The 24713-nt window shown below is 41.0% G+C and overlaps 2 protein-coding genes across 2 annotated transcripts in view; both read left to right on the top strand.

The window, feature by feature from the left end:
- The window catches only part of LOC103304272 (guanylate-binding protein 4-like), a 113512-nt gene that overhangs the window by 6607 nt on the left and 82192 nt on the right, over positions 1-24713 (top strand). Inside the window, 9 exon segments of the mRNA XM_054721286.1 lie at positions 1928-2037; positions 2246-2442; positions 4242-4487; positions 6450-6730; positions 8863-9075; positions 10519-10621; positions 10987-11180; positions 12021-12075; positions 13441-13619. Of these exon segments, the coding sequence (XP_054577261.1) occupies positions 1928-2037; positions 2246-2442; positions 4242-4487; positions 6450-6730; positions 8863-9075; positions 10519-10621; positions 10987-11180; positions 12021-12075; positions 13441-13619 (1578 nt within the window).
- LOC129147113 (guanylate-binding protein 7-like) overlaps positions 21358-24713 on the top strand; it is a 39219-nt gene continuing 35863 nt past the window's right edge. Inside the window, 3 exon segments of the mRNA XM_054720653.1 lie at positions 21358-21547; positions 23592-23719; positions 24446-24555. Coding sequence (XP_054576628.1) covers positions 21358-21547; positions 23592-23719; positions 24446-24555 — 428 coding nt within the window.

Raw genomic sequence — 24713 nt, 5'->3', positions numbered from 1 at the left:
GGGATATTTTAATGTATTTTGTCTTTGTGGTGTTATTTGCAGTCAATCTTGTGTCCTTATTTGTATTAGCCAGAGTCTAAAATGCTAGTAGCACAGTGGTCTTTGGCTTCAAAAACTGCAAAAAGATGAGGGGGAGAAATTCAATACTGAATTTTAATATTAATTTTTAATTGAATTTATTGGGGTGACACTGTATAATCAAAATTATGCAGGTTTCAGGTGCACAATTCTACAGCACATTATCTGTATACTATATTGTGAGTTTACCGCTTCAAAGTCAAGTGTCTGTCCATCACCATTTATTCCCCCTATACCCTCTTCCAATTTCTCTCACCCCACTCCGCTGGCAATCACAACACTGTTGCCCTGTCCATGAGTTATTTCTCTTTTTTGTTTTTTGCTCAACACACACACACACACACACACACACACACACACACCCGTCAGCCTGCAATCCATCTATGCATCTGTCTCAATTTTTATATTTTTATATTGTCTCTTTTTTTTTCTTTTTTGCTCAACGCTCAACACACACACACACACACACACATGATTTTATTGGGTTTTAGAGAGAGAGAGAGAGAGGAAAGGAGAAGGATAGAGAGAAAGAAACATGGATGAGAGAGAAACTTCATAGACTGGCTGCCTCCTGCATGACCCCTACTGGGGGATTGAGCCCACAACCCGGGCATGTGTCCTGACTGGAACTCAAACCAGTGACCTATTGGTTCCTAGGTCAATGCTTAACCACTGAGCACCCCGACCAAGCATTCTGTTTCTGTTTTGATTGTTAGTTCATTTTGTTCATTAGATTTCACATAGGAATGAAATCACGAGGTACTTGTCTTTCTCTGATTGGCTTATTAGCATAGTTCAAGTTTAAAGTACTCAGTAATGACCTCAGTGTAAGCACAAAATGGTCTACTGATTGCTAACAGATTATAGTTTACATAAACCTTTTTCTTTTTAGCTAGTTACATTTGTAAAGGAGCCAAAGCATAACTAATTGTCATCTGATAGAAGCCAAAGTACTTATTGTCCTTGGAACTCTAGTGTTTTTAGCAGTATCCAATTCTATTGCATAGTCAGTTATGATTTATTCTGAATGTTATGTTCAGCCTCATCATCTATTCCTACCACATACATAGCCAATACTTCAATCAAATAAAATAACATGCTATACCTTTGTATGAACACGCTTTCTGACTATTCTGATTGGCTTCTCTAGATCCTTCCATCTACATGGTCTCTTTCTTTGCACAGTTCCACATTCTGCACATTCTTTAAAGCCCAGCTACTTTCAACCTAATAGGATTGTATATCCTTCAGACATAATCCCTTATTTCCCTGAAATCACAGAGTAAGTTTTCTGGGTTTTGCATTCCCCCTTTGTCCTTTATGTTATAACATTAGGTTGCATTCCTGGCAGAGTTGATCACCTTGAATGCATTTACATGTTGCCAGGTATATTTGAACCTCCAGCACGCCATCTCTGGAGGTCAGAGATTGCCCTATGAAACTTTATATCCATAGAACTAAATGCAGTATCAGGCATTTTTTAGATGCACAATGAGAAGTTAGTGAATTTAATTGACTAGTATTTGTGTCACCAATAAGCTCATGGTCAAGAGAAAGTGTCAAATAAATCATTACCCACTTATCATTCCACATGACTATGTTCTTGGAATTGTTTTAACATTTGACACACATGTACAGTGTCATTCACTTCTTTTAATTGCTAAAGAACTCATACCTTGAGAGGAGTCAATGTAAAAACCCAAAAATGAGGTTTAAATTTAGCACTGTCATCGCAGTGTATGTTCTTTGCCCTACTGTTCAGTTATAATATTGCTGACATAGTGAATGAACATCTGAATGGGTGATTGAAGAGTAAATACCCAATACCCTGCTGTAATGCACTTTCTAGGGCGACTCAAAAAATGACTCATGGATCTTTGCCCTGGCCGTGCTTCTGAGCAGCATGTTTGTCTACAACAGCATGAGCAGCATCAACCACCAGGCCCTGGAGCAGCTGCAGTATCCTTCCAGGAACCAAACCACCAGGTGTCATGGAGGCTATGGGAAAATAACTGGGCCTCTTTTGTTGTTGTTTTTCCTCGTGTCAATATTCATGATTGAGGAAAAAGGGACACAGGGTGAATGGGAATATTAATAAAACTGATTTCTGGGTGAGATCTGGATATTTTGGCATGGTGCACTTTTCATGCCTTAGCTAAGATCCCAGCTATGTGACTGAACTAACAAAGCTAATCAGGACGCAGTCCTCTCACATCTCTGCTGAAGGAGATGACTCAGCCGAGTTTGCAAGTTTCTTTCCAGACTTTGTTTGGGTTGTACGGGATTTCACACTGGAGCTGGAGTTAGATGGACGCACCATCAGTGAAGATGAGTACCTGGAGAATGCCCTGAAGTTGGTTCCAGGTACCAGAGGATGGTCTGCGTGGTAGAGGGTTCAGTAGGAGGTCAGATTAACTGAGCCCTGCCATTCAGCCCTTAAGGTCAATATAATCTTTATTTTTTATTGCACTGAGGCCTGTGCTAATGGTGTTGTGTGTATGACAGATGGGTATGGTTTCAATTGTTATTATTACTAAAAATAGTCCAGTGACCAGGATTTAAGCTGGCTGAGGAAAAGGAGAAACCAGTATTAGACCAAAGATTTTAGGAAATTTGACACCATGAAAAAATTTTGAGGATAGCAACCAGTGCTAAGACTTCCTCAGGCTCAAATACTTGTGCTTCCGATTAAGTTTAGTGCTCCTCTGCTTCTATTTATTGAAAAATGCCCATCACTATGGATGATGGTTAACACAGAATCACTAAGTTATCAAATGACTTCATTTTTTTAAATGTATTTTATATAGTCTCTTTTAATACCCTGCAAAGTTACATCATATGTATATACATAAAATATTTCCCCAAAATTTAACATATCCTTCCAGAAAGACTGCGAAATCCTTCATTATCTCACTGTTATAACATCATTCTCTTCATTCCATAGCCTATTATTGTGTTCATATAACACATTCATTATACAGAATACATTTAGCCGAGAGGAAAATGAGTGGTACCTAGAAGCATGTCCATTTTTGCTAATTTAATAATTTATTCATTCTAAAATCATTTATTGAACGGCTGATATATGCCCAGAATTACTCTGTGTGACATTGTCATGTCCAATATAATCTGATACAGAGAAGAGGTGAAGTCTCCAAGTGATATTAGGTTAACCTTACTTGTCGATGTTATCTGCTAAAAAGTCTCTGAACACATTTATATTGTATTTTTCCCCATTCAAATCCATTTATTGCAGGTTTTCTGAACATTTATGTGATCAAAGATTCCCTTGAAAACCATATAAATTTTCCCCAACCAAATCTGTAATGCACACTCATTCTTTCTCTCTCTCTCTCTCTCTGTCTCTCTCTCTCTCTCTCTCTCTCTCTCTCATATGCACACATCATGGGGTTTATGGATCACATAATTTTATCTGTCAATACCAAGTTAGGAATTCCTGCTTTAGTTTTACTAATCTTTGTTGTTGATGTCCTGTTTGTTTTTGTTTGTATTTTTATTTGTTTTTGCCATTGTCCCCCTCCACCCCACACCCACCCCTCTATTGCCTTCACCACTCTATTGTCTGTGTCCATGGGCTATACATATATGCATATAAGTTCCCTGGTTAATCTCTCCCCACTCAAGTCCCACCCCAGTTGTGTGTATTTTTTACTCTGATTTTTAGATGTTGTTCTTATTATTGTCTGTCCTCCTCATCATATTTTTCCTAGCAATATCATAAATTTCCATATGTCTACCAGAAAATATTTGAGTCTTACTTTAGAACCCACATTGTATTTCTGACATGAGGACTATAATATCAAAAGTATTTCTGACAATTTGGGGAATTAACCTATCATTCAAAACTATCTAATAAATAATCAAGCCATTGGAAATCATGGAAGGAATAAGAAAAAATCATAAGTTTCTTCAGATGGGATAACTGCTTCCTCTTCTTCCTCAGAAGTGTTGCTTTTACTCCTGGTTCTGGACACACACACACACACACACACACACACACACACACTCAGTAACCTATGTTTTGGGAAGATTATCATTATGTTGATTTTGATGATTAAATAGGAGATATGCAAGCACCATGGAAATGAACTTCTTTTCTGAAGACTGTCTCACCAATCACTGCTCTTTTTTCTTCTCTTCAGGGGAGGATCCCAAAATCCAGCAAGCCAACATCCCTAGAGAGTGTATCAGGAAGTTCTTTCCAAAGCGAAAGTGCTTTACCTTTGACCGGCCTACAAATGACAAAAACTTGTTACAACATATGGATGGGGTGTCAGAAAACCAACTAGAGTGCAGTTTCCAGGAGCAATCCAAAAATTTCTGTAACTATATCTTCACAGCTGCAAAAACCAAGACTCTCAGAGAGGGAATCATTGTCACTGGAAATCGTGAGTCTCCTTTGTTACAGCATGTTTCTCTGCAGTTCATTGTGTGTGATTGTACTCAGGGTTTGTCAGTAGTTCTGTTTCCTTCTTAAAGTGATGTGGAAAGCAGAGATTCATGCCACACATAGACATGCATGTTTTTTCATTAAAATTTCCAAATATGAGGGATTGTTGAAGCCCACTGTGTCTCATGAAACTAATACACTAATGACATAAGCACAAGCTGCTGTTAAAGAGAGGAATCTGATAATGAGAAGACCAATGAAATGAGTGTGTCTTGTTGAGGATACACAAGATATTTTGAGAATTTACACCAGATAGAAAAAATATATAGCAGAACATAAAGCTCTGAATGCTCATTAGAGTTTGAGAAGAAAGGTTAACTATAGCCTTATTTGCAGGGCTAGATTCACAGATATACCACCTGGGAAGACATACCAATATTAAACAAAATATGGGTCTGAGATTCCTGGAATTCTTAATGATTTTTTTAAAAATAAATTTTCATTGGAAAATTTCCCCCACAAATTATCTATTGACCTGTAAAATAAACTCTCTTTAATTTTATTTCAATTGGAAAATGTATCTAGGAAACCTTGACCATATTGGTTGAGATCTTTAAGTTTATATTATCATGTGATAAATGTGAGAACCATACAAGGGAAAGTGTATAGGAGACATAGTGATCCTCTCTAATAATAGACAAATATGCAAATTGACCATACCTCCGACACACCCACAAGCCACACCCATCATCCAATCAGAGTGAGTATGCAAATTAACATAAACCAAGATGGCTACAGCCATAGAGAGCAAAGTTTCCTAGGTAACAGAGGAAGCCAAGCTTTTCACCTGCCCTAGCCAGGCCTAAACCTCCACTCAAGCTACATAGTTTCAATTATAGAAGGTAAACAAATTCAAACAAATGTTGGCAGAATGGAGCTTGAGAGAGCAGGCCAGGGTTGCCGCCGGCAACAGGGGAAGTAAAACTTTTCACACATCCTGGCCAGGCCCAACCACTTAAGGCAACAAAGTTTCAATTATAACCCCAACACAAATGGCTGCCGGCCGGCCTCGAGGCCTCGGAGGGAACCCCAGGCTTTGCTCCACTCCAGGCTACAAAGTTTCAATTTTAGAAGGAAAATAAATTCCAGATACCAGGGCCTCCGCTTGGGTTGCCAGGGGGCGTGGCCGGCTTGCAAACCACCACAGGTCCCTCGCTCAGGCCGCCCCACACCCCAAGGGAACCCCCACCTGATCCGGGATGCCCTTCAGGGCAAACCATCTGGCCCCCACCCATGCACCAGGCCTCTATCCTATCTAATAAAAGAGTAATATGCATATTGATCATCACTGCAACACACAATATAGCTGCCCCCATGTGGTCAAAGATCCTGCCCCCATGTGGACACAAGATGGCCACCACAAGATGGCCAGCAGGAGAGGGCAGTTGGGAGGCACCTGGCCTGCAAGGGAGGGCAGTTGGAGGTGATCAACCCTCCAGGAGAGGGCAGTTAGGGGTGACCAGGCCGGCAGAGGAGGGAAGTTGGGGGCAAACAGGCTGGCAGCAGAGTGGTTTAGGGGGTGATCAGGCTGGCAGGCAGAATCGGTTAGGGGCAATCAGGAAGGCAGGCAGGCAAGCAGTTGGGAGCCAGCAGTCCTGGATTGTGAGAGGGATGTCCCAGATTGGAGAGGGTGCAGGCTGGGTTGAGGGACAACCCCCCTCCGTGAACGAATTTCATGCACCGGGCCTCTAGTGTTATTATAAAGAAGTGGATTTTTGGAAGACAAAGGAGGAGGAGACAAGGAGAAGGATAAGAACAAAGATAGTGAATAAAAGAAAAAGAGAACCCAAAATTTTCATTTCACTAAAGTTTTTGTTATTGTTAGAATGCTGATCTCTAAAGTTTGTAAAGCATGAGTGAGAACTTCCTGTCCATTTCCTGAATATCATGTATCATTCAGGGCTGGGGACTCTGGGAAAGGCCTATGTGGATGCCATCAACAGTGGAGCAGTGCCTTGTTTGGAAACTGCAGTGATAACTCTTGCTGAGCGCGAGAATTCCGTGGCTGTGCAGAAGGCAGCTGACCACTACAGCGAGCAGATGGCCCAGAGAGTGAGCTTCCCCACAGACACCCTGCAGGAGCTGCTGGACCTGCACACAGCCTGTGAGAAGGAAACCATTGCAATTTGAATGGAGCACTCCTTCAAGGATGACAAGTGGAAGTTCCAAAAGAAACTTATGGTAATATGTCTTAGCATATATCCTTCCTAATTCCTGTTCTTCTAGATTGATGCCTAGACATTTCCTTTTTGACCCATAGTTCATGTGTTTCCCATTGTAAAAGAACTTAAATTCATGTGATTGACTGTAGTCTATAGATTAATATTCATTCTTTTCCTGATTTCTATTATGGCAAAACAAATTAATGTGTGCTTATTAGCAGTTTGCAAAAAACACACATTTATTAGTTCACAATGCTTCAGTTGAGTTCCTATCACAAGATGTATGGATGCTCTGCTCTGTGTGCCAAAAGCTGAAAACAAGATGGAAATGTTGCACACCTGAAACTAATATAATATCATAAGGAGGGTCATGGGAACTCCTCCCCATCTTCAAGGCAGCAATGGTGCATTGTCTTTGTCTGGTTTCTAATATCTTTGACTACCTCTCTGCTAACAACTAGAGAAAAGTACTTTTAAAGGCCTCCTGTGTTTAGGTATGCACACTGGATTAATCTCCATTTCTTAATGTCAACCTGTGCCATATAATAATCTAATCATGGATCAATATTCAGCATATTCAGTCCTAGGGACTATAATGTATGGACACCAGGTCAGAGAACTCTTGATGACAATATAATTCTGCCCTAAATAAACACCTTCACCTTCTCTTTGAGTCTATCATTGACCATCCTGTGAGTTACAAAACTATCACTTCACACCCTAGTCCAGTGGTTCTCAACCTTCCTAATGCAGTGACCCTTTAATACAGTTCCCCATGTTGTGCTGACACCCAACCATAAAATTATTTTCATTGCTACTTTATCACTGTAATTTTATTACTATTATGAATCATAATATAAACATCTGACGTGCAGATATCTTAGGCGACTCCTGTGAAAGGGTCGTTCAACCCCCAAAGGGGTCTCGACCCGCAGGTTGAGAACCTCTGCCCTAGTCAGTTTGGCTCAGTGGATAGAGCATTGGTCCATAGACTGAAGGGTCCCAGGTTTGATTCCCAATTGATGTATCTCTCTCACATTGATGTTTCTCTCTGTCTCTTGCCCCTCCTTCCACTCGATTAAAAAAAAAAATCAATGGGAAAATATCCTTGGGTGACGATTAACAAAACAAACAAAGAAACAAAAACAAACAAACAAAGGAGAAAAGAAAACCTCTCACTTCATAAGAAGAAAACCAACAGGATTGTAATTTTTCTTTTTGTAAAATATATTTTATTGATTTTTTACAGTAGAGGAAGGGAGAGGGATAGAGAGTTAGAAACATCAATGAGAGAGAAACATCAATCAGCTGCCTCCTGCACACACCCTACTGGAGATGTGCCTGCAACCAAGGTATATGCCCTTGACCGGAATCAAACCTGGGACCCTTGAGTATGCAGGCCGATGCTCTATCCACTCAGCCAAACGGTTAGGGCAGGATTGTAATTTTTCAAGTATAACAAAAAAATTACTGTTCCTATAATTTTGCACAATTAAAACCTCATTGAAATAATTCATGAGGAGTTCAAAACTCTGTTCAGTGACCACTTACTTCATTATTTAATGTGTATATATTTTTACTTATAGCAATCCAAATTTGCAGAGGAAAGTCTACTTCCAGTCATATTGAACTTTCCATTGCTCATTGTTGATGGATGGACCTCTGTTAATACTATGACTGATAAAGGAACCATTGATAATACTGGATTGCATATTTGGAATTTGCTAACAGAGTCTAACTTAAAACTCATGAAAAGAAAAACAAGTTTTGTTACTACATAAGGTGACAGATAATAACTAGACATTGAGGTGATCATTTTGCAATGTATACAAACATCAAATCATTATGTTGTACATCTGAAACTAATATAATGTGATATCTCAAATATATCTCAATTTAAAAAATAAATGAACCCTGAATTTCCTGTCTACCAGTTCCATCATTTCACAAATGTTGAGCCTGAACCCAAGAGAATTGAGGAACTTTCCACAGATCACACAACGAATTGGTCTAAGCTGTGACTAAAATGAGCTTCTTGATGCTGCTCTATGATTCCATGCTCCAGACAACCTTTTTCTTCCAAGATGATCACAGTTGGGTCTTCTCTTCTAAGAGCCTCTTTCCTTTGTACTTCTCAATATTCCCTGGCAGGGCATCATAGAGAAAAAGAAGGAAGGTTTCTTGCTACAGAATGAAGATGTATCTGGAAAATATTGCCAGGCTCAGCTTAAGCAGCTTTCAGAAACCTTGATGGAAAGTATTTCAAGAGGAACTTTCTCTGTGCCTAATGGATACAGGCTCTACTTAGAAGCAATAGACAAGCTTGAAGAGTCCTATACCCAGGTGCCCAGGAAAGGAGTGAAGGTGAGGAATAAAAAGAGGGGGGAAGACCAGCAGAGGAGATCACAGAGTTTTTGTGTATCCTTTTGAAAATCTAAGATCACAGGACCATTTGTGAAGAGAGAGCAAAGCATGGTGATATCTGTACATCTTTATCTTTTATATCCACAATTAGATAAATACTCAAATAAACAAGAAATAATTCCCATATATAATATTTATTGTCAGGAATGTATATAAAAGAGAACATGCCTTTCATTTAGGAAACAATGTGAAAGGCATGCATATTCCTTTTGAAAGGGAATATAAGCGACTACTGGAGGGAAAGCTCTGGCGGTGCATGCCTTTCGACTGTTGGTATGGTCAAATCAATAAAGCTGTTCAAAACTGGCGGTGCATGCCCAGTTTTGCACTGTGTATAACAGATACATAATTTAAAAACAATACTCTCAAGAAGCTTATGATCTTACCTAAAAGGAAATATAAATAGTCAATTTGATGTGGGGGATAATGGTTATCATACAGGTATACACTAATAGTGATAAAAATGATGATGGTGATGGCAAGTATATATTGAGCACACACTTCCTAAACCAAGTATATTCTTAGGTGCTGTGTTTTGATTATCAATTCAATCTTCAGAATAGTACTAGAGGCCCGATGCACGCAGATTCGTGCAAGAATGGGCCTTCCTCCCCCTGGCTGCAGGCAGCGTCTTTGCTCTGGCCAGAGCCACCTTTCCGCCTTCCCACGCTGCCCAGAGGCCCGGAGCAGCTGGGGTGGTGCCTGTGTATGCAAATTAACCTGCCATCTTTGTTGGGTTAGTTTGCATGCTCACTCCTGATTGGCTGGTGGGCGTCACAAAGGTATGGTCAATTAGCATGTTACTCTTTTAATAGGTAGATGACTTTAGATACTAATGTCATCCCCATCATACAGTTGAGAAATGAGATGCATTGAGAGCTTCATAAATTACCTAAGAACATACCTCCAGCAAGTGGTAGAGCTGGTAGGGCAGGTCTGTGTACCTGGCATCCAGTCAAATCTCAGGAGGAAGTTTAGCTCAGCTTCTTGGAAGAGGAGTTAGAAGCTATAAGTTGAAGTATCAATAAGTATTACCTGAATAAAAGAAAGGGTAGATGAGCATCCAGTCAGAAGAAAAATGATGTGCAAATACTGTGAACAATTGAGGAGGAGTGTTTGTAGAACTGCACATAAACCTGGTTGTCTAGAACCTGAGGTGGGTGGCGACTGACATCCACAAGACAGGACTGTAGAGCTGGGAAAGAGGTTGCCAAAAAGGGTTTTATTCTAACTAAAGTGATTGGATTTTTTACTGTGGTCATGGAATGAAGGGAACTATAGTGGGATCCTAAGAAAGGTGACCAATTCACAGGGTCAGTTTTTTCAGTTTTATTGAACAATGACTTCCCCAGCAAGAAGAGTCTTTGCTCTTTGTTTCCGCAGGCAATGGAGGTCCTCCAGAACTTCAAGCAGTCACAGGCTGCAACAAAGGAATCCATCCTGCAGGCTGACAAGGCCCTCAGTGCTGGGGAGAAGGCTCTAGCAGGTACAGGGCAGAGCTGTGACCATGGAGGCAGTGGATTGGGGGGTGGGGGGGGGGACGGGTAGGGGGAGGGCGTTCTGCAGTGCGCTTTAATGTGTGAGAGCAAGTCCTTCTTGAAACAAGGTGTTTCCACAGAAGGATTAGAATAACTTGGCTAAATCTAGAAATAACCAGGTGAGTTTTAATTCCTCCCTCAGGCAATCAGTGCCTTTCCATCATATTGTGAAACATGTTTTGCTGATATTGTTAGTAAGAATATTCAGAGATTCCTCTCTGCCATTATAAAATCATTTTAGTCTGTTACCTTTGAAGAGTACAGCTAGGTATAGCTGTTATTTTCTTCTCTCTGTAAAACCACTGTGGAACAGCTGAGCAGGCCAAGACAGAGGCAGTGGAAAGGGATCAGGAGCTTCTAAGGCAGACACTGAGGGAAACGCAGCAAAAAATGGAAGCTCGAGAGAAAAGCTTCACGGAAAACATAGCCCTACTAAAGGAGAAGATGAAAACAGAAAAAGAAAAGGAACTGGAAGACCAGGGAAAATTGGTGGAGCACGCGAAGAATGTAAGTCTGGGCAGGGTGTGGGCAAAGTCTAAAGGTAAGTAACATGGTTTCTCATGAAGGGAAGAACAACACTTTTAACTAAAGTTACAAATGATTCCCTGAAATATCAAGTTAATTGGATCATTCTAAAGCTCTAAGACTAAGCACCTTCTGTGGTATTAGAATTTTGGGAGGTCAAATAACATGATCCAGGCTTCTGAACTGCTGTTTGTGGTGATTATAGAGTTTCCTGTGCCCCCAAGTGACTATGACTTCAGTTCTTAGGATATTTGGTAGACCCATCAAAAACACCTGATATAGTGCTAACTGGTCTCAAAGTCTGAGATTATACATAATATGAAATATGGGATGCTGAAAATTCTAAAATTTGCTGCATTCATTTTGCATCAGCCTGCTTCTTTCTACATATCCAAAGTAAATGCAATTTTTGTCCCTACCTGGAGTTTGAGTGCCAGTGTTGTCGAGAGTCAGCAGTTCCCATTATGGGTAACATGGGTGTAGCCATCCTACTTCAGTGGAACTGAGATATAAAACTAAACCTCTGTTCTTCCAAAAGAACATCTCTAGGACTGCAACACATTCCTGGCATAGTTGTCAGGCCTGACCCAGACCCAACCCCTCTCCACCCCAGAGGGATCCTGCTAAGGGCACATAGGTACACACTCCTACTACCAGGTCCAAAGGTTTGGAAACACTGAACAAAAACATCAAAGAGCTATTTGAATTCTACAATAATTTTTATTTGGGTGAAAAAGTAAATTGAATTAATGCATGTATTGCTGGGTTTTGCTTAAACTCATAGTCTTTATTTCTTAATCCTAACTTCTGCTGCGTCACTAGCTTGAAGAGTCATTGAGGAAACACCAGGAGAAAGAGATGCAACATGAGATTGAAGGTGAGAACAGCTAAAAACACTCTAAATATAAAAATAATAAATTGTACATCAAAATTAAGAACTCTGCTCTTTGAAAAAGCAGACTTTTCATTGAATGAAAAGGCAAGATGAAGATTGGAAGTAGCTTTTCTCAAATCACACATCGGATAAAGATCTTATATCCACAATATTTCAAGGACTCTTAAAACTCAACAAATGTGCCAATAATTGTAAGAGCAAACATGCCAAGTATGAGGGGAAAATGATATAATTTGAATAGATACTTCATCAAAAACATATATTTTGATAGCAATAAGCACATTAAACAACATCATTAGTTATTAACAACATCATTACTTATTAGAAAAGTGGGAATTGAAGACACCATGAGATGCCACTATGCACTTCTAAAAAGGCTAAGATTAAAAGGACTAAATATCTCAAGTGTTGGTGGGGATGTGATGCATCTGGAACCCTTATACCCTGCTGTGGGAATGTAAAATGGTAAATTGCTCTGTAAAACAGTTTGTCAGTTTCTTAAAAAGTTTAACGAATGCCTACCATGCAGTCTAATCATTTTGCTCCCAAATATATCCTCAGTAAAGTTGAAAGCTTATGTACATACAATAACTTGTTTGAAAATGTTAGTAGCTGCTCTCTTGGTAATAGCCAATTACTGGAAACAAGCCAAATGTCCATAAACAGGTGGACAACAAAATTGAACATATCCATACCAAAAAAATACTACTGAGCAATAACACAGAATAAACTATTGATACATAAAACAATGTTACAAAAATAAATATGCTGAGTTAAAGGAGGCAGACAAAAAGTCTACATACTGTATGATTCCATTTATGTAAAATTCCAGAAAAAGCATACTATTCTCTCATGACAGAAACCGGCCAGTTGTTTTGCCTAGTGATTGGGAGGAGGTTTTATGTTCAGGAGGAGGGCCAAAGGGCATGAGGAGATGTTTCAGTCATAGGTATGTTCCTAACTTGAATGTGATGTGGTTTGTCAGATGTATACATGTAATATAGATAGATAAAAATTCATTTGGCAGTAAGTAGTGTTACCATTTTACATCAATAAAGCTGTTCAAAAAAATAAGAATTCCAGAGAGATGGGAAGCCCTAGAAATGCTGTCAACAACATTAATGCACTGGAAATCATTATTGTAGTGCAAATAATAGTAAGTATAGTTCATACTTCAAGGATATTTTTAACTGTTATTGATAGTTGTCATTTGCATAGTCAGTACAAAAGCTATCACAAGAAGTTTTTCTCTATGAAATAAGAATAAAGCAAAAAATATGGGGTGAAAGGCAAAATAAACCATAACAATTTCATCCTCATGTTTCTCTGCTTATTTTTCTTTGTCAGTGCAACGTATGAAGGCTGAATCTGAAGCAAATATAAGAAAAATAGTGGAGGAAGTAAAAAAAATGGATGAACAGAGGTGGGAAGAGAAAGAAAAAAATTATCAGGAGCATGTGAAAAGGCTTGAGGAGAGGGAGAAGGAAAATGCAGAGGAAGCATGGAATGCAAAACTTAAACTTCAGGTATTCAATTCTGTCATCGCCATCTTATTTCAACTGTATAGAATCAAAAACTTTGCTTAGAAGGTAGAGCATTATGTCACTTTTCTAGCCCAATCACTAGTAGACACTACATTCTCTTACTGCTTCTTCCTGTTACCATCTCTGGTTACTAAAGGATAATACTTGCAGGATAAAATCTCATGGAATCCTTTATTATTAGATCACTAATAAACAAAATTATTCATTGCTAGGCACTGTTCAAGGGCTTTATGGTCATTCTGTGATCAAATTGTCATACTATATTGTAGATACTATTTTTAAATGAGGAAATTGTAATATCATGAGGGATAAGTATCATTTCTGAGTCCTGTCTTGTGCAAGAATAGCTGGTCTGTCTGTCTGACTGAGTGGAGTTCAAGGTGATTTTGTTTCCTCAGTACCTGGTATAACTTTATCTCTGCAGGCACCCTAATGAAGTAAGAATCCGTGACCAGGTACAGAATTAACTATGTAAATACATACCCAGGCTCCAGTATCTTCCTTTTCTCCAGGCTCTACTATGAGTCATTGCAGAGTCCAGATGTCCACCCAGAAATACAATATAGACTGGCACAGGCCCTGATCTCGTCAACTTGTTTCTGTCACCTTGCCACCAAGTTTTGAAGAGTTGTATTAAGTTCCCCAATCAATCATCTGCCATGATTCTGAATTATGTAGTGAACTTCCCAATGGAATTCACTACTCTTTCTTGCCTTCTTAGATATATATTTGAGAATCCAAACCACCTAGATCAGAGTTGAAGGAAAAAATTATAAATTTTATAGGAACACTATGATGCATGTGGGTGAAGAAGGCCAAGAATAGTATCTGGGTCACTAATATTTTAGAAACTATGAGAAAGAACATTTCTGTAGCTACATAAAGCCCAGAAATATTATTGGTTGGCATAGGAGAAAGTGATATAGTAGAAGTTAAGAAAGGCACGTAGTTAAAAATAAATTTCAGTAACTCATAGGTATTGGCAGGGGAAATAATTTCACAAATGTGAGAACCATTTTAAATTCCTTTTTCTTTTAGAAAACTGAGCGGGAAAAAGAGCGGCTTCTTGAGAAGAACAAGGAACTTGAAAATAAGTTGCTGTCCATGATGAAACCATGTAACATATCCTAAAAATTCCAGAAACAGAATTTCCTAACTAGCTCCTTCCCCTCACCCCACACCAGCCAGAGGGAACAATTTGAATGAGCAACCTCTTAAGGTCAAACAGTTGCCTCTCAACTAAAATTAGAAGCATGATATATGCAATTTGTTTTGTTTTCTTAATCCTCACCCAAGGATATTTTTTTTATTGATTTTTAGAGAAAGCAGAAGGAAGAGGCACAGGCAGAGAGAGAAACATCAATGTGTCTGTGAGTCAGTGCTCTATCCACTGAGCCAAATTGGCTAGGGCTGATGCTTACAATTTTGTTGAATCATAAAGTTTGTAAAGAAGAAATAAACTGTCAAGACAATGTTTTTTTTTAGAAACATGAATTGAATCACTTTGTAGAAACAAAGTGATTCAATTCATGCTTAATTATAGTAATAGTGATTAACATGATTCTTAACTGTATCCAATATTTGAAATCAGGCATATTGAGTCTAGAGACACATTAAATTGTATAATGGGATGCATTTTACAATGAGGAGATAGCAGGCAGGTTATATTCAGGGTAGACTTGCTCTCTCTCACATACCTCAACCTTCTAGACATCTTCAGTCCTATACTATTGCTCAAGAGTTTGCTTTGGTTTGAGGATAGGGTTGGGGTATTGTGAACTTAGGGCAAAGATAATGGAAGTGAACAAAGCCATGGGACACATTGATCATCACTCCTGCCAAGTAGTATATGGCTCATGGGCTGGCTGCAAATCAGGGAGACCTGGGACAATGGACTGCAAGGCCAAAGAAAGTACAGTTCTTGGTTTGGTGGTGACTAATGGTCTGTGGCACAGATGGGATTCTGTGATACTGGTAGAAGAAGCAGTTGCCTCTGTGCAAAATGGATTTATGTGTGGGTGCTTCCTTCCCTGTCTACAAAATTTTTCTGGGTAATTACTGTCCTGTCCACAGGCCACTCACCTCTTTTTCTTCTACTCTCCTTCCTTAGTCTGTTTTTCCTCTCACAGTTTAGAAAGTAGCTTGCACAGTCATACAAAGGGGAGTATTAATTCAAACTTGAAATAAATTATTTTTATTCCTCTGAGAACCTTAACTATAATCCTGTAAAACTGAAACTAGACTACTGTTCTCTCTGCCTTTCTTTTGTGTTGGAACAATATTTTCAGGGGAAAATTGAATGTTGACCCTCAATTCACACTGTATTCAAAAATAAATTTGAGGTGAATCATAGTCTTTTAAAAAATATATTTTTATTAATTTCAAAGAGGAAGAAAGAGGGAATGAGAGATAGAAATATCAATGATGAGAGCCTGCAACCTGGTCATGTGCCCTTGACTAGAATCAAACCCTGGACCCTTCAGTCCCCAGGCTGACACTTTATCTACTGAGCCAAACCAGCTATGGCTGAATCATAGTCTTAAATGTTAATGTTAATATCTAAAAAAAAGCTAAAAGAACAGAAGAAATTTTTCATCTTGGGGGAAATAAATGTTTTTTAATGCCATATAAAATGCACTCTACATACAAGAAAAACAATTAAATTAATCTTCATCAGAGTTAAAATATTTCATGGCTATTATCAACAGTACAAGAGATAACAAATGCTGATGAAAAGGGAACCCTAGTGCACTGATGAGACCGAAATTGAGGTCACCACTATGAAAAACATGAAGATTCCTCAAAAATTTAAAATAAAGCTATCATTTGATTAAGCAATTCAACTTCTTGGTATTTATCCAAATAAAACATAACATTAACTCAGAAAGATATATGTACTCTTATATTCATTGCAGCATTATTTACAATTAGAGGCCCGGTGCATGAAATTCATGCACAAGGGACTGGAGGTGTGTCCCTCAGCCCAGCCTGCATCCTCTCCAACCAGGGACTCCTCGAGGGATGTCTGACTGTCTGTTTAGGCTCGATCCAACCACGGGCAGTACACATCCCTCTCACAATCCAGGACTGCTGGCTCCCAACTGCTCGCCTGCCTGCCTGTCTGATTTCCCCTAACCACTTCTGCCTGCCAGACTGATCAACCCCTAATCATTCCCCTGCCAGACTGATCGATGCCTAACTGCTCCCCTGCCAGCCTGTTTACCCCTAACTGCCTTCCCCTGCACGCCTGGTCACCCCTAACTGCCCTTCCCTGCAGAACTGGTCCACCCCAATTGCTCTCCACAGCAGGCCTGGGTGCCCGCACAACTGCCTTTCCCTGCAGGCCTGGTCGCCCCCAACTTCCTTCCTCTGCCGGCCTGGTCACCTCTAACTGCCCTCCCCTGCAGGCTTGATCTCCCCCAACTGCCCTCCCTTGCAGGCTTGGTGCCTCCCAACTGCCCTCCCCTGCCGGCCATCTTGAGGCGGCCATCTTGTGTCCACATGGGGGTGGCTATCTTGTGTGTTGGAGTGATGGTCAATTTGCATATTACCTCTTTATTATATAGGATAGCCAGGATATGAAAACACTCTAAGGGTTCATCAACCACTGAATGGATAAAGAAAATGTGACCTGACCAGAGTGGCTCAGTTGTTGAGCATTAACCTGTGAACCAGAAGGTCACAGTTCAATTCTCTGTCTGGACACATACCTAGGCTGTGGGCTTGGAACCCAGTGCAAGGTTGTGGGAGGCACCCAATTAATGATTCTCTCTCATCACTGACATTTCTATCTCTTCATTTTCCTTACTCTCTGAAATCAATAAAAATATGTTTTTTTTAAAGAAAATTTAGCACCCTCCTATCTAATAAAGAGGAAATATGCAAATTGACCATCATGCTGTCACAAAGAGGGCGGTGAGGGGGGTTTCCATAACTCAAGATAGCTGCACCCACAGTGGAGGTGGGTTTTCCATAACACAAGATGGCTGCACCCACAGTGGAGGCCGATTCCCATAATGAGCTTTAATGAGCCATGAGCAGGGACCTGAGGCTGCACCCCCACCAATGGGGGCTTGATGGGAGATCTGAGGCTACGCCCCCCACTGGCGGGGCTTGACAGGGACTTCAGGCTGTGTCTCTCACCCAGTGGAGTTTGATGGGGGACCTCAGGCTGCTCCTCCAAACCCAGAGTCTGGGGACCTGAGGCTGCTCCCCCGAACTGGCGGAGCTTGATGGGGGATCTCAGGCTGCATTCCCTTCCTGGCAGGGCTTGACTGGGGACCTAAAGGAAAACCCTCCACAGAGCAGGACTTCACGGGAGATCTCAGGCAGCATCCTTCACCTGGCAGTGCTTGAAGGGGGAACTCAAGGCTCACCCCCATCCCCAGCCCAGGCTGGAGTACCTCAGTCCATAACCCCTGCCCAGCGGGGCTTGACAGGAGACCTCAAGGCATGCCACCCACCCTGGCACCAGGCCGAGGGACCTCAGGCTGAGCCCCCAGCTAGGCAGGGCTTGCTGGGCACCTAAAGATATGCTGCCCACTCTGGCGCAGGGCCAAGGGACCTCAGGCCACGACCCCTGCCTTGGCATGGGCCAGGGGACCTGAGGGTGCACTAGGGGTCCTGAGGTTGTGGCTCCCGCTTAGCAGGTCTTGACAGGGGACCTGAGGCTGCACCCCCCCCCCACCCGGCGGGGCTTGACAAGGGTGGGGACGGCTGGGTCTGGATCTCACCCAATGGTGGTGGGGCAAGCTGGGTCTCGCAAGATTTTGAGGTTCCCTGGGTGGGCGAGGACTTGACTCTGGATCCCGCAGCATGCCCCAGACTCTGACAGGAGGAAGATTTTCATATACATTTTACTTTTTTTTTTTTTTTCATCTCTGATACTTCTATTATAGAGAAAGGGCAAATAGCAATATTAAAATATTTCCTCTAATTAATCCCCCTTTAATGTGCATGGATTTCATGCACTGGGCCACTAGTACATATATAATAGAATATTATAGTCATAACAGAAATAGGAAACACTTTCAGCTTTTAAAGAGAACAGTCAGTATCTGGAGGAGCCAGACGCAGGAGGGACACGCGAGGAAAGAGCAAGGGCAGCTGAGAACTTGTCCCCTGTCTGCAGCACAGGAGTCACAGAGACAAGTAAGTTCGCTCCTAGACTTGCTCTTCCAGGCCCATGTTCCTTAACAGCAACAACAACAGGTGCCTAAATGCACACCCCACACTGGAAGCACAGACTTGGCACTGGAGGGCAGGGGGCAGCAGAAGGCTAGTACTGGGCCTGGCTACCAGCAGCTCAGGCCTCCCCTTTGGATCAGAGGCCTCTCTGAGGCAACCAGCGTTCATCCACCTTGTCTCCAGGGTAAGCTGCCCCTCCGGCAACCTCCCAGGGCTACACAAACAGCCCTCCATTGGGAGAGGAGGAATGCATCCTCCCTCAAATGCCAAAAGGGGCTAAACCCTTCCTGGGATGGATGGAGTAAACCCCATCCACTTGCAGAGGCTCCTGGTGGAGTCTCTCCCCCTGTCCTCCCTGGTCCTTCCTCAGACTGTCCTTGACAACCACTACATCACCTCCCCACCTCCACCTCCCCACCTCCAGGTACTGGAGAAACTGAGAGAAATGGTGGTCCGTAATTTACAAACAATTTAAATCTTAAGAGATTGACACAGATTCTTTTTGTATCAGCAATACTTAATATTCCAAAGGTAGCACTAAGCTCTGTTATATAGAATAATTCAATTTCATGCTCACTGATCAACTGTTAGAAATACCTATAAGATCTAATAGTGCTTGTTTACCAGGCATTGTTTCTTTTGTGTGGTCCATACAAGAACCGTCTTAGAATATCCTGTCACACTTGCTGAGAAGTCAAGGCTTGGGGTAGTTTTCACCATCACTTCAGATGACTGACTCTCCTGAGGAATAAACTTTGGAAACCATCTAATGCCACACAGGAGAACTATTTCATTTTACTTCTTTATTTGAACTTACCAAGCTTTTTTTGGATTGGGTATTCCAGTACTTGCATCTAAAAAAAATTTTTTTATGAAGTCGTCTATTATGACCAAAATTTCATATTTTCAGTTCAAGAAATAAACTCTGCAATTCCTCCTGCTTATACCTACTATGATGAAAACAGTAAAGTAGGGCCTCACCCAGCTGTGGGCCCTGGCAGATCTGGGCACACCCTAAAATATGCTACCTACTGCCTCTCTTCCTTGTCAGGCGAAAGTAAGGAATAATGTCCTTTGATTCCAATTAAATCAATTCCTGCACCCATTAATTTATCTGGGTTCAGTAATACTTTGTCCTGTTGTGTGTTTATTCTTTAAAGTATTACATAGGTTCTTCTTTTATTGTTGAAAGTATTACATAGGTTCTTTTTTTATTGTTGAAAGTATTACATAGGTTCTTTATTGTTGAAAGTCTTACATAGGTTCTTCTTTTTCCCCATTGACCCCTTCTAGCCTGCACCTCCCCCGCCCCCAGGTCTTCACCACATTAACTGTCTGTGTCCACTGGTTATACATATATGCAGACAAGTTATTTGGTTAATCACTTACCACCCACCAACCCCCTCCTTCCCTCTGAAATTCTATAGACTGTTCCATGTTTACATGTTTCTGGATCTATTTTGTTCATCAGTTTCTTATGTTCTTTAGATTCCACGTATGAGTGAGATCATGTGACACTTGTCTTTCTCTGTCTTATTGTGTGCTTTTTAAATATATTTTTATTGACTTCAGAGAGGAAGGCAGAGGTAGAGAAAGATAAAAATATCAATGATGAGAAAGAATATTGATCGGGCACTTCTTGCACACCCACACTAGGGATTGAGTCCATAACCCAGGCATGTGACCTTGACTGGAATCGAACCCGGGACCGTTCAGTCGGCAAGCTGATGCTCTATCCACTGAGCCAAACTGGCTAGGGTTGTCCTATTGTATTTTGAGAGGGAGCCACATTCTTCATCTCTTCATCTTCCTTTCAATGTCTCCCCTCTTCCAGCCCTCTCCTGCTCTGGGATTCACTAAACTTGTCCTCCTCAAGGTCAAAGATCACATTTGTTTCTCTTTCTCTGAGAGGCAGAGCTTCCCTAACCACCCTCTATAGAAACTCTATAGAAACTCGTCTAATATACATATACAACACATGCTGCTTATTTGCTTTCTGTATTGTCTGTCTCCTTCCACTAGGATAGTTTCATGAGGCAGGAATTGGTATCCATTTTGTTCACTACTTGCTACTGAGCACATAGAACAGTGCCTGTCACATAGTAGGTACTCAGAGAATATATGCAGTTAACAAGGAAAAAATCACTCTGGAACTCTTGGTATCTTCTCTGGTCACTCCTAATCTCTTGAATGAACCATTCTGCCTCAACTTGCCTCCAGTATGTTAACCTTCTCAAAGCTCCATCATCAGTGGTTTGTTCGATTTTCCTCATTGCAATCATTTTATGCATCACATAGGCAAGGTTGTTTTAAGGTTCATTTATAGATCAATATAGTAATGTACATAAAGAATCTCTAGCAGGCCTTGACACACTAGGCTAAAAACTTATCTTTTAGAAACATACAAAATGTAGGAAACTGATATATACTCTCAGGGAGTGTAAAGCTGATGTGCAAATGACCTCTGTAACCATTAGATATGACTTCAGGATCTTGTGTTGTACTGAGTTGTTCCTCTGGGTTACAGCTCACCATGGCCTCTGGATACAGCATGAAGGACCCCATCTGTCTGGTGGAAAATCAGAATAATCAGCTGACAGTAAACCCAACAGCACTGGAGATTCTAGACAAGATCTCTCAGCCTGTGGTGGTGGTGGCCATCGCAGGTCTGTATCGGACAGGAAAATCCTACCTGATGAACTGCCTGGCAGGACAGAACCATGGTGAGTGCTGTTCTGGGGCAGGGGCCATTTGCTGGAGACAGTGGTGACAGAGGCTGATCATGCCTCTCTCATGGCCATCTTTAAAAACGACCTCATTCCTCCCGGTGAAGAAAACTTTTAAGTTTCATTGCTAGATTTATAACTTCAACCCCATCTGTCCACAAAATGTTGCTCATTTGTTCACTAATAAAGAGTTCCCTAGCCCTATCAAAGATTCACCCATTAGTCAGTTCAGCTCCAGAAAGTATTCCCTTCCTTTCTCCTACATTACTTCTGCTCTAAACTCTAGCATACAAATATTGTTCAATAGTTGCTGTTTTTAAAAAGGGATAGGAGGTAAACAAATAGCAGTGTATTCTGTATATCCCATATTTCAATGGGGCTACCATTCAGTTGTTTGCTCCATTTCATAGCAAAACTTTGATGATCTCTCTCTCTCTCTCTCTCTCTCTCTCTCTCTCTCTCTCTCTCTCTTTCTCTCTCTCTGTCTTTCCTCTTAATATGTGAACTCTTCTCTTTGTTGACAACTTGTTTTTCCTCCCAAAACTGAGACCAGTGACCTCCAATTATACCTTGACTTTCCTTGCTGGGGTATTGGGAACTTCAGATTACTCTGGGTTGGTTAGAAAACAAACACTATCACATGCAGAAGAATGCAGACCACCTCAGGCTTTATATCCTGTCTGTGGAACATAATCTGGATGTAGAAGTTGAATGGCTTCAGCCATGCTGACTCAACCTCCCCTAGGTATTTTATCATGTTCATTTCCATTCTTCATTGAAGGAGACATTGGAAGATGGCAGATGGTCAAATTCCTGGACTGTGGGACAAGATATATAATCAGGGGGTTACTTGGCATATACCTCACACCCTCTCCCACTGTGTGTTTAATTTCTGCCTTTGGAAAGAAGCTCTAGAAAATCTCACAGATCCTTTCTCTTTTTCCCTCCATTTTGTCATCACTTGAAGCAGTGAGCAAAGAAATCATCATTTTTTAGAAGAGAAAAAAATTGAGGAAAATACAAGGATAAAGGGGAGGGAAAATTTCCAGCAATAGCTGATGTATTATCCAGTTCCTGGCAGGACTCTGATGACCTACTTAGGGGAACTCAAGAGCATTTAATGGGGGATGATTTACAAAGGCATAAGTACAGCACAAAGAACCAATGTAGGATAAGGATGCATACAGAGAGTGGCAATAGCAATGGCCAGGTAGACTCTATAACTACTACAGCAGATGAGGCAAGCAAAAGTGGATAACGGAATGTGGCAAAGACCAGAGATATGGCATGGAATGGGGTATGACCAAAGGTAAAGGTATAGAGGCAATAGGACACCGTGGCTCACTAGGGGGAAAGTGAAAAAAACTATGTCTGACCTCTGGTCTCCTTTTGATGCCTCCCACTGGTTGAACTCCACCAGAACCTGAAGGACAAGGGAGCTCTTCAGTGTCAGAAAGAATATAAAGGTCAAGCCATGGCTGGGGGGCTCAGTTGGTTGGAGCATTGTCCTGTACACCAAAAGGTCACAGGTGTGATTCTGGGTGAGGGCACATAGTAGGTTGCAGGTTCAATCCCAGGTTGGAGTGTATACAAGAGGCAGCAAATCAATGTTTACCTCTCTCATGTCAAATTTTATCTATCTATCTATCTATCTATCTATCTATCTATCTATCTATCTACCTACCTACCTACCTACCTACCTATCTCATTTCCTCTCTCTAAAATCAATAAACATGTCCTCAGATGAGGATTAATATATAAATATTCAATTAAAAATATATATCAGTAGAGGTTATATTGATTCTGTAATGTGACATAGCTTGAACTACTACTGATAGTATGAGGTAAATTGAGGATACAAAGTGTTTCTTGAGAAGGTCCTTAACATTTATAAATGTATAGGCTGTTCTTGCTGAAATGAAAGCAAACTTAGTCCCAGCCTGGCACTCACATTCTGATAACTTTAACCAATGTAATCTATGGGCAGCCTAGACTGGACCATCTGCTGTTACTCTATATGCTTTCTCCTCTTCCTTTGCAGGTTTCTGTCTGGGCTCTACAGTGCGGTCTGAAACCAAGGGCATCTGGATGTGGTGTGTGCCCCACCCCTCGAAGCCGAACCACACTCTGGTCCTTCTGGACACTGAGGGCCTGGGCGATGTGGAAAAGGTAAGGCAAAGCGTCTTCTTTGTTTTTGATAGTCCACTTACATTTAAAGTTGCCACTCAACTTTCACGTTGTATTTCTCTAAGCTACACATTCAATTAGGAATAATGAGGCAAACTTCTATTTTGTTTAATTAACTTTCTTGGTAAACTCAATACTTTGATTAAGAACAGATCTTTTTATTTTTACACTGGGGCAACAAGTACAAGCTAAATACTTATTGGACAGCTTCATTCAGGGCTTCGTGTTAGGTACTACAGATATGGCAGTTTGGCTTTGATAATGTTTCTTTCATTAAGTTTATAGTAAGTGTATTTTAAAAAATACCTCTTTAACATTTTCATTTTATTTTTACATCTTTAAAGTAAAGTTTGATAAAAATGGTAGTTTTTTAACCCTGGCTGATATAACTCAGTGGTTAGAGCATTGGCCTGCACACTGAAGGGTTGAGGTTTCAGTTTCCTGTCAAGGGCATGTACCTGGGTTGCAAGTTCAATCCCAGCCCTGATCCAGGTGGGAGCGGGTGGCAACTAATAGATGTGTCTCTCTCACATCTATGTCTCTCCTCTCTCTCTTCCTCTCTCTCTCCTTCCCTCCTTCCATTTCACTCATTCCACTCTTTCTAAAAAATCAATGGGGAAAATATCCTCAAGTGAGCATTAGCCAAAAAAAAAAAAAAAAGTACAAAAACAATAGACACCTAAGTCCCCTGCTTAATGCACTTTCTAGGGAGACCCTAAGAATGACTTGTGGATCTTTGCTCTGGCCGTGCTTCTGAGCAGCATGTTTGTCTACAACAGCATGGGCAGCATCAACCACCAGGCCCTGGAGCAGCTGCAGTATCCTTCCGGGAACCAGACCTCCATGTGCCATGGCAATGTAACTGAGACAATTTTTGACGTTGTTGTTTCCTCATGTCAATAATCAAGGTTGAGGAGAAAGGACACAGAGTGAATGGAAATGTTAATAAAAATTATTTCTGGGTGAAATATGAGAA

This window comes from Eptesicus fuscus, chromosome 9 (assembly GCF_027574615.1).
Source record: "Eptesicus fuscus isolate TK198812 chromosome 9, DD_ASM_mEF_20220401, whole genome shotgun sequence".
NCBI classification, from domain to species: domain Eukaryota; kingdom Metazoa; phylum Chordata; class Mammalia; order Chiroptera; family Vespertilionidae; genus Eptesicus; species Eptesicus fuscus.
This window is presented reverse-complemented; position numbering and strand designations above follow the sequence as displayed.